Consider the following 11,206-nt stretch of genomic DNA (forward strand, 5'->3'; position numbering starts at 1 on the left):
ACAAAAATTAGTTATTTTGCTTCAAGTATTTATATATACATATATATTAAAAATGAACCATTAGGTAAATATTCTCTATATTTTAGCAAATAAGTACCTATGTCGATTTATCAAAGGATATCATTTTAGAACGTATTGCCACTTGGCCAAGTGGTGCTATGTTCACAATGGTTTGTTCCTTTTGACATTTCGAGTTCGATGTAAAAGGACACGCGAACGTAGGCAAACTTTAGCCAACGTTCGCTTTCTTTTATCAGGTATTTGCATTTTTTTCTTATGTTCATTGACATAAAACAAGTTCAAATATATATCAGAAGTGACCATACTCCCATCAGTTTATAATAAATAATTAGTCACGTACTAGAAATTGAGGTTATATCGAAGTCTGTGCCACATATCGGACGATTGTTTTCTTATATTTTCAATGAATTGTTAAGAAATTTGAGTGCTAAAGTGTATTTTTTTGTGTGAGCAGTTATGTCTCGAAATAAACACCATGAAGAGACGGATAAACTTACGCGTATCGCTATTGTGAATGCGGATCGCTGTAAGCCGAAGAGATGTAGGCAGGAGTGCAAGAAGAGCTGCCCCGTGGTGCGTATGGGCAAGCTCTGCATCGAGGTGACGCCCAACGACAAGATCGCCACCATTTCCGAGGAGCTCTGCATCGGATGTGGTATTTGTGTCAAGGTAATTAATTCATTCCCAATCAGAATGTTATTATTTTCGCTGATCAATATAAACACATGGAAAATTTTGCATTTGTTTTTGATCACGTGATATCAAATAGTTTACAAATATTTGTAGTGGAAAAAATCAAAATATTTTCCTTGTAATTGACAACATGTGAATCTTATTACTTAATTGAACACCAAGCTCAATAGATTCAAATAAAAATATAAATAACTAAATATAATACTATTAAATTCTCTTTCAGAAATGTCCATTTGATGCAATTACCATCATCAACATCCCATCTAACTTGGAGAAGCACACTACTCATCGCTACTCCAAGAACTCGTTCAAGCTCCATCGCCTGCCCATCCCTCGGCCCGGTGAAGTCCTGGGTCTAGTCGGACAGAACGGTATCGGCAAGTCAACTGCCCTGAAGATTCTTGCTGGAAAACAGAAACCCAACTTGGGACGTTTTGCTGTAAGATGTAATATTTTTATATTACAATTTTATTTTTTATTATTCATAAGTTTAGTAAATTTTTCCATAATTTGACGAATATTAGGTTGATAATTTCCAATAGCCATATGGCTCCAGTAAACACCACAAAGGTTTAATTCAATAGCAAGCAGTTTGACATTTAAAATTAATTATGCTGCTCACTATTGAAACAAGAAATCCAGTCATTCAAAATTACCATATGGATATATTTGCATGTTAATCTTATTTTACTGAAAGCTTGCAGAATAAATGCAATGCAAGAATGAGTTGAGGCATTATCTGAACAGAAATATAATCCCTGATTGTTTTTTATCTGTTACTGCTATTACATAAAGTTAAGCAATATTTATGGATTTTACAGAAGGTGAAATGATGACCATATTTCTAAACGAGTATGTATATTTTCCTCTAGTCTCATTCTCTTATCAATCTTCCAGGACCCCCCAGACTGGCAAGAGATTCTGTCCCACTTCCGCGGCTCCGAGCTCCAGAACTACTTCACCAAGATCCTCGAAGATGACCTGAAAGCCCTGATCAAGCCTCAATATGTGGACCAAATCCCTAAGGCTGTGAAGGGAACTGTGGGTCAACTCCTTGATAAGAAAGATGAAAGGAACAACCAGACTGAAATATGTAAAATGCTTGGTAAGTTCAGATTCATCACAATGTTTCTACTATGAATAGTACAGTTGAGCTTAGTACTTAAAATAATACATGTAAAAGAGACTATTCTCTTTGTAGCATGTAAAAGAGATGTTGGCAACATCAGCTTTGCAAGCCTAGACAAAAGTCGAAAGCCATTGCCTAGTGCCGCCTCGCACTACTTACCGCCTCTTCATTTAAGCCCAAAAATCTTTTCCCTTACTATTATTGATGCTAATACCACAGTTTACTGGATACTTAATATGTTGTTCTATTTAGATCTATCTCACATTCGTGACCGTGAGATCGCCGCTCTATCTGGTGGAGAGCTACAGCGCTTTGCTTGCGCCATGGTGTGCATCCAGAATGGTGACATCTTCATGTTTGACGAACCTTCCTCGTACTTGGATGTCAAGCAGCGTCTTAACGCTGCCCGCACAATTCGATCACTCATCCATCCTGACAAGTAAGTCAATTATGAACTGCCACTCAAAGTCAAATCATCTTATTTCATTTAAAATCCATTTCACAAAAGATGTCCCACAGACGCAGCGCTAGTGTCTATGCGATAGCTCAGTAAATACGTACAAAAATATATAGCTCCACAATTTTCCGCGGAACTTCTTTCGTGAAATGGATTTTACGCCTTTACAAGCACTTATGAACGTCAAAAATATAAATTAGTTTGATTCCAAAAGTAGCTTCCTCTGGAGAAGGACGTTCAAGAAACTCCATGGTTACCCTTTTTAAAAATAGTAGGAAAAATACTGAGCTACAAAATGAAAAATAACAGACCAATATATTAAAAATTTATAGCGATAGATGCTGCTTTATAAAGCCACAAATACAGTAAAAAGGTCTTTTTTCAAATCTAGTGCAAATCATTCGATTTTTTTTTCTTCTCCTAATTCTAGTAGCTAAATATTTAATTTCTTTGTCCAGGTTCATCATAGTGGTGGAGCACGACTTGTCAGTGTTGGACTACTTGTCCGACTTCATTTGCTGTCTGTATGGTGTTCCCGGTGCTTATGGTGTTGTGACTATGCCTTTCTCTGTTAGGGAAGGTATTAATATATTCCTTGATGGGTTTGTGCCCACTGAAAACATGAGATTCAGGACTGAATCGTTAGTGTTTAAAGTAGCTGAGTCTGCTACTGAGGAAGAGGTAAGCATACACAAGTGGGTAACATCATTTTACAGTTGAGAGACATTGTTGACCTTAATTTTGTCAACAGATCAAACGAATGAATCACTATGAATATCCTGCTATGTCTAAATTGATGGGCGACTTCAGTTTGGATGTACACCCTGGAGAATTCTCAGATTCTGAAATTCTGGTGTTACTTGGAGAGAACGGTACTGGTAAAACTACATTCATTAGAATGTTGGCTGGCAACTTGGAACCTGATGAAGGTGAGAACTCGTTTTGTTAGAAATATGTAATTGTAGAACTGGCGGAATGAGCACTTTTAGGAAAACGCTTGATTAACAATTTTTTTTTAGCTGACGAGACTCCATTTTCACACGTTTTTATTTGTGGTACACGTATCCAAACATAATATTATTTTGAAATTATGTTTTAGTTGGACACGTATCCGAACGTACTATTTTAAAATAGTCATAAACAAAATTTGTAATGGCAACACTGAGTAACATCTGTCAAATTTGTGAAAGTTGTCAAATAGTCTATAGGCTTCGGTTTTGTTGTAAAAATTCTATAATTTGTAATATTTATGAATAATCCTAGTATTTACTGTGATATTTAACCAGAAAGAATCCTTTATTTTGAATCTCCAATAAATTTGCGTTATATAATAATGTAGACATCGTTTGAAAAATGAGGTTATAGGTGTATTTCAATAAGTGTATTTTAATGAATTTAAACATATTTAGGTCTTTGAAATGGCTAGAACTGAGTTTTTTGACTTGTTTTTCCATCCTGTTTTTCAAAAATGTTTAAAACACGCGGAATCGTGTGCTACAAACGAAGGTATGACATGGAAGAATTTGACTGGACATAAAAGTCAATATTTGTGGATGATCTTTGTCGACGTATCAATTTGTGCTCAGCTATCAATTAATTATCATTTTCTTAATAGTTTAATTTATGTTTTCTGGGTTATCATCTCATTTCCCAATCATTAAGTGCCTATTGTTCTAAGATAATTGATTCTCTTCTATAAACAATGTTATGATATAAGCGCTATATTGACAGTCTGCACTATTTGTTTCGCTATTTATATTTCCAATTTTCATATTGATTTCCTCTAAAAAAGGAAAATTATTACACTGAAAGTCAACTCAATTCTATTTCAGTTACCTATAAATTAACAACTTCCCTATCCCAGAATCTTAATGTGATATACACAGATTGTTTAACTATTGTGTCTGCATCATGGACACTGAAGTTAAAAACATCTAAATTTTCTACATACTTATTATTTTTTCTAGGTTCATGTTATTATTCTTAAACAATGTTTAACTATTATTAATTTCATCCACATATCATCATGTATAAAAATAATTTAGATAAGTGAGGGGGTCTCAACAGATACTAGAAATTTGATATGCGTAAATAAAATAGATTTTGAGTTATAGGGGGGTAGAATTTGGCCCGAAATGGTTCGTGTAATATAACCCACAGCCGGTATGTCGTTTTTTTTGCTCGAACTTGGCGGACACACTGCCGTGTGCCTAGATAAAGGGGGAAATATTAAATGATAAAGGGGGAAATATTCTTCAGAAAAAAGTTATTAGACCTTTTTTCTGAAGAATATGTTTGTCGTTTTGATAGCTTTTGTATAGAAAATAATATGTTGAATCGCCATATTTATTCATTACATAAAAGCTTACTGATGATTGATAAAGCAGCCCTAAGAATATAATAAGTATTAATATAACATTGTTTGGACCAGGTTCGGGAACACTCCCCCAGCTACATATTAGTTATAAGCCACAGAAGATATCGCCCAAGTCACAGGGGCTGGTGCGCAGTCTGCTGCACGACAAGATTAGAGATGCTTATGTTCACCCACAGGTAACTTATTCAAATTATTGTAAGGGTGATACAAATAACTATAATTTTTATTTTGCAAGACAGCTTGGACAGTGTCTTCTTCATTTGTTCAACTTCTTATCTTTACATTAAGGAATAACAACATCGATATCCGTCTCTGCAAACTTGTTACCTTAATTCAATTCAATTTAATTCAAATATTTATTTGCTAGAATATGGTACCTAAGGTGGTACAATAAATTTATTTCAGCATATCCTGCCAATTTTAGAATGTTGTCTTATTGTCTTTCTTACTTGTTGACTGGAAGCTGTCCCCAACATAGTTGGGCAGATGATGAAAAGATGGTTATCATTCAAGAAATGAATGTACATAATATGCCTTTTGTGTTCAAAAGTTTTGAATACACTTATTAATCAATTCTGTCTTTCATGTTCCAGTTCATCACAGACGTGATGAAACCAATGAAGATTGAAGAGATAATGGACCAGGAGGTTCAGAACCTCTCTGGTGGTGAGTTGCAGAGAGTGGCGCTGGTGCTCTGCCTTGGCAAACCTGCCGATGTGTACCTCATTGACGAGCCATCTGCCTACCTAGACTCTGAACAGCGTTTAGTAGCTGCTAAAGTTATAAAACGGTATGTTTATTGTGTAGAATGCACTGTTTATTATGTAGGTAGTTGTTACTAAGAAACATAATAGGTATCTGGTAAGAGGAGATGATTTATCCTGTGTCAATTTCAAATGTATGATTGTGTAACTATAGCATATTGTTATACATTTTATATAGATGGAGATAATGTTCCATGTGTGCATTTTGTTCTACTGCTTGACAACATTAAACAACTGTACACATGCCTCAGGGTTTAAGCAGATGTATTCCTTACTCAAGCATTGTCTAACATGTACTTGGACGATAGTTTACTAGATATACCTGCAGTTACAGTCTTTTTACCGTCCCACTGCTTGGCACAGGCCTCATCTCACACGGAGAAGGATTGAACGTTAATCACCACACCTGCTCAATATGGTGATTTCAGACTTTATAGTCCAGGTTTCTTCGAGATATTTTCCTTTACCTTTTATACCTACTTAAAACTAATTATTACTATTGTTTTATCCAGGTTCATCCTCCACGCAAAGCGTACAGGTTTCGTAGTCGAGCACGACTTCATAATGGCGACGTACTTAGCGGACCGAGTGATCGTGTTCGAGGGGACGCCGTCGTCTCACGCCACCGCTCACGCGCCGCAGTCGCTGCTCAACGGCATGAACCGCTTCTTGGAACTGCTCGGCATCACCTTCCGAAGGGATCCTAACAACTTTAGGCCGAGGATAAACAAACATGCTTCCGTTAAGGTAACAATTTTACAAGCTGTTATTTACCTTCACCTATTTATCTCAAGTAAAGCTTGCCTAAGCTGAAATGATATGGACAAAAGCTATGCGTCTTTACGCATGGCCCTAGACGAGTAATACCAGACAATGTATTTGTTCATCAAAACATGGAATCTAAGATTTTAATTTTTTAATTTTTCGCGCGACAGACCAATAAGGTTTTTGACTTTTGTAAAACTTGTTTTGTAAATTATACTTGACCAAATTTATGATATATCCTGATTAATTACGCTGCAAATGCTAATAGTTTTTTATGCTCCTGTCTTACAATAGCACTATTTTAACCGATCTATAAGAAATCTAAAGAATTAGCCTTTTCTGTATGCCAGTCATGTTTTAACCATTTCTACAAACAAGTTATGTAGTTGACAAGCACTGTGTCTAATATATTTTTTTCTTTTTTACAGGATATAGAACAGAAACGAGCAGGCCAATACTTCTTCCTGGAAGATTAGTGCTAACAACAGCTGTATTTATATATATTGTATCTGTCACAATGGTGATGGCCTGCCACCCGTGTATTTCCAATTAAATGTATTACTGTAATAAATCATGTTTTATACAACCACTTACTCCATCATCTTATTTATCATTTCATTTTAAATGAGATTGATTTGCACTTGATGTTTGCGAGATTTCGTAAACGAATCCAAGGAATGGCACTGCATAATTTTCTTTGAATATTTGATACAAAAATACAGTATGATACTAACACTGCTTAGAAAATTCAACTGCAATATTTTATCTCTATTCCAATGAGCGCATATTTTTTTGTAAAACATGCTATTTGTAGTGGAAACAAAATATATAGGTAATTTGGTTGCTTGGCGAAAGCGCGCATAAAATTATATGAAAACATTATACAAAATTTACAACCAATGCTGTAGGACTATATTATCTCAAGACAGAACTACTGAACCTATACAGGGAATCAAATAGACTAGAGCTAGAAGGGACTTTTTAACCAGGTGTGGGAAGTAGTTCCCCCTGGACGCGGGGAACAGCAAGTTAACTATAAGACAACGAATTCTTATCGCATACTCGTTTTGTTTTTTTTTTTTTATGCGGTTAAGATAGGGAACCACAAAATATTCTAGTAGGTACCTACTTTGGGTACAACGGTACAACATGGTAGAATATTATGTATGTACCGTACTTTCTGTGAAATAGGGTTTTGCCGCACTACGGCTGCGGTTATTCCTTACTACTCTAGTATTATAGGTTTCAATTGGCTGTGACGTCACTGTTGCCTAGATTCGAACACGCACAGGGTGCGGGGTCGATAGTATTATCGTCTAGGGCGGTCTTAATAACAGACTTTAGGTTTTATCTAGCTAATATTACATTTTTACATAGGGCAGGATAGGTTTATGTGTGTGAGTCAGCGATCCACGTGTATGTAAACGTAAGTGCTCACTTTATATTCCAGTCATTTTCGTCAAAATTAGGTAATATTCTCGGAATTTGAAATACCCAACTGAATATTTGTGTAAACGTGTTTTGAAATCGTTTCTAAAATAGGCTTTAGGGCGAGATTAATATGATTGAGCTCAAAGGTTTTTTTTTTTTAGTTTTTCGCTACTTACATATATTTGTTAGACTGGAGGAAAATTGTAGAGTATTAACAATAACAGAACATCGTATAAATTGCACACGTAAATGCACAACTCACAAGTATGTAGGTAAACCGTACTACGTAATTTCACGCGAAACCTCCATTAATTTAATGACTATACAGAGCTGACCCCATTTTTAACCGACTTCAAAAAAGGAGGTTCTCAATTCGACCGTATTTTTTTTTATTTTTTTTTTTTTTTGTATGTTTGTTACGCGATTACTCCGCCAGTTATTAATCGATTTTGATGATTCTTTTTTTGTTTGATAGGATATACTCCCGAGGTGGTCCCATAGTCATCAGGTCAGGATCTGATGATGGAAACCCTGAGAAATCGAGGGCAACCTTCGAAAGTTGTAGGCATACATAGGGTAAAAACTTGACACTCAGGTGTACGCCTAAAAGCACTATTCAACTGTGAAGATTTGGAGCTGACCTGATGATGGAGACCAGAGAGGGTCGAGGGAACTCGACAACTGAATATGTAAACTACCTCGTGTTTGGGCTTAAATTATTTGTATTGACAAGACCTTTGCAACAGTGAAGGTTTGGAGCTGACCTGATGATGGAGACCAGAGAAAGTAAGTCGAGGGAACTCGACAACTGAATATGTAAAATACCTCGTATTTGGACTTATATTCTTTGTATTGATGAGAACTTCTCACTTGTATGGATAGTGACAACTATTCGTATCACTGAAAAGCTTTAAATAAAAAACTTTTTTACAAAAAAATTAAACCGACTTCCCAAAACACTAAAAAGCAAAAAAAAACTATTTTTAGGTGCATCGGCCTAGAAGTCGGTGGCAAAATTAACTTAGTAACATCCATTAGACACCGACTTCTAGGCCGATGCACCTAAAAATAGTTTTTTTTTGCTTTTTAGTGTTTTGGGAAGTCGGTTTAATTTTTTTGTAAAAAAGTTTTTTTCTGCCAACACATGGATTCTAGGTACACGGACTAATTAAAAGGTTAAAACGGTGTTATCCGTATTATTAAGTACCGCACAACGATTCAAAGGCTACTAATAGTTAAATAAAAATAAATCCCGAATTTTCTTAGGTCAGCCTAGGAAATAACGGAGATTGTACTAATTTATCTATAAAATAATAAAAAGTAAACTTTGTTTGTACCAGAAAGGCCCAGAACTCAGAAGCTACTGAAACGATTTGAAAAAATCTTTCACTGTTAGAATGCTAACTATCACGAGTAGAGTACCATAGGCTATAGGCTATTAATAATTTATCAGGGTAAACAACCAGAGAACTACTTGAATAACTGACTTAAGGAATCTCCTAACAGAAAGATACGCAGGTAGGTCAAAAGGTTTGGTATCGCTGCTGGCAGAATCAAGTCATCATCAGAATATTCATGTATGAGTAATAGCTTATTTGTTATGTAATAAGACTGAAAATTTCAAGAACACCTACGTAGTGGCTTTCTAATAAGCGATTATCACGCGCTGGCTTTCCAATGAAATATGCTCTGATAGTGCCAAGATTGTTTACCGCAGATCGTAAGATATGAGACAGTGATTTAGCAGTAATATCTTACCTACGTTTAGTATGCTTATTTAATGCCATAACTGCAGGTAAAGATAAATGTTTTATTTTTCTGCTTATTGATTCAGGGTAATGAAAAACTTATACCTACCTAACTGCCATGGCATGTAGTGTAGCTACCGCTCGCGTCGCGGAGATCCTTTGTGCTAAATTAATTTAATCATGATCAGTTTAGTCTAATGACTCATTTGTAATGTTTATTTATAATCCAAAATAATAATAACGCAAAACTTCCACATTTAAGTTCATAATAAAAATCTAAAGCCTGCGGAAAAAACCTTTCAACAAACCAATTCAAGGAAGGCTAAATAAACTACTTTACCATTGAAACCGCGGTTCGTTTACGCAGCTCGTAAACGGCTAAACGTTAAACTGTAACATAACTACTTCGACTCGTAGTTTATTTTCACGTCAGAGAATGAATCAGAATCATTTATTTATCTGTCCCACTATTGAGAGGTGATCTAAGATCGTGAATAAGAACTGTGACGTCACAGAGTCTCAACGGAATACTTAATTCAATGACGTTGTTATGTTATGTCTCATAAATAATTACAATCAATGTAATCATTTGGTTTATTTTCGTAGTTATGACTGATCGTGATACTGAACTTTTATGCGGAAACTGCCTGTTAGACATAATAGGCAGAACCTATAGGTACCTACCTTCATCATCAGCCTATAGCAGTCCACTGCTGGACATAGGCCTCTCCAAGTGCACGCCACTGAGATCGATAGGTAAATAGGTATAGGTATACCTACTTAGTAAATAGGTAGGTAGGTACCTACCTATTTACTAAGTAGGTACTTATTTACACGGTTTAGATACAAAAATGTGCAGTTGCACAATTAGTAATTTTGCATGAGTAACGTACTAATAGCTTGTTTTTACGAGAATAGACAGATATCCTATTATGATTTTATTAAATGTCTGAGATTTCCAAAGGTTCATTGTTCTGTTAATTACGCAGCTGTAAAAAGAAATTAATTATAATGCACCTTCATATATTATCAGCACTTTCCAACCTAAAGGATACATCTAAAAATAAGGAATAAAACTAATAAATAAATAAGTTAATGAGAATGGAAAATTATTAAATTTTTCCTTCTCGTCTGTGGTTTTATGAGGGTAGAAAATAATGTCATAGGAAGGTACATACATGGCATTATCTTGCACTTTATGCATTTATAAATAAGTAAATAATTATTTTATGCAGGAAAACCATGTCTCTTTTCACTTAATTAGCAAAATCATAAAATACCGAAGATAGGACGTTATTGTACCTACGTACCAATTAATTTTATTATTGAGTCCACCGCCCGTCCGGACAAAAATAATTTATTACCTTCGAGTATATCACTTAATTAACAGGATAGAACACTATCAAAGCCCTATGGAAAACCCATCTATAAAGAAAAAGATATATCCAGACAAAAATAAACTTGTTTGTTTTATTTAATTACATATTTTAACTGCGGCTAAATATCTAGGTATACAACTACCTATTACAACATGCTAGGCCTAGTCTAAGGAATAACTTTTACTTCAAGAAACAGACACGCCTAGACTGTTTACAGCGTCAGTGAGATCATTAACCTATGCACGTAACTTCCTACACAAATACATACAACTAAATAAAATGCATAAGTAATCAACTCAGTGTAATTTTAAGCTCGCTCGGCAGTAATTTTCCCACACAATTTCGAGCGGGAAGACCCATAGAAATCTCCCTGTCTATGGCATAGAAATGAAGATCGCACCTGTTTGAAGTGATTTAAGAAAAGAAAATTAGGATGAAGTAA

At 35.2% G+C, this 11,206-nt stretch overlaps 1 protein-coding gene across 1 annotated transcript; it reads left to right on the forward strand.

Annotated features, from left to right (window-relative positions):
• Window positions 1–106: 106 nt before the first annotated feature.
• On the forward strand, window positions 107–6,799 carry LOC124640778 (protein Pixie). The gene is made up of 11 exons (XM_047178704.1): window positions 107–257; window positions 476–690; window positions 938–1,153; window positions 1,612–1,819; window positions 2,096–2,282; window positions 2,759–2,981; window positions 3,052–3,229; window positions 4,732–4,853; window positions 5,271–5,467; window positions 5,954–6,188; window positions 6,635–6,799. Exons 2-11 carry the CDS (start codon window positions 478–480, stop codon window positions 6,680–6,682), a joined length of 1,827 nt encoding a protein of 608 aa, XP_047034660.1. The 5' UTR covers window positions 107–257; window positions 476–477; the 3' UTR covers window positions 6,683–6,799.
• Window positions 6,800–11,206: the final 4,407 nt, after the last annotated feature.

The sequence above is a fragment of the Helicoverpa zea genome, chromosome 21 (assembly GCF_022581195.2).
Source record: "Helicoverpa zea isolate HzStark_Cry1AcR chromosome 21, ilHelZeax1.1, whole genome shotgun sequence".
NCBI classification, from domain to species: Eukaryota; Metazoa; Arthropoda; class Insecta; order Lepidoptera; family Noctuidae; genus Helicoverpa; species Helicoverpa zea.

What these genes read in the sequence shown, in the direction of transcription:
- LOC124640778 (XM_047178704.1), top strand. Translation starts at nt 478, where the DNA reads ATGTCTCGAAATAAACACCATGAAGAGACGGATAAACTTACGCGTATC. An exon ending in GATGTGGTATTTGTGTCAAG is followed by an intron (nt 691 to 937) that starts GTAATTAATTCA and finishes ATTCTCTTTCAG; the next exon opens with AAATGTCCATTTGATGCAAT. An exon ending in TCACTCATCCATCCTGACAA is followed by an intron (nt 2,283 to 2,758) that starts GTAAGTCAATTA and finishes TTCTTTGTCCAG; the next exon opens with GTTCATCATAGTGGTGGAGC.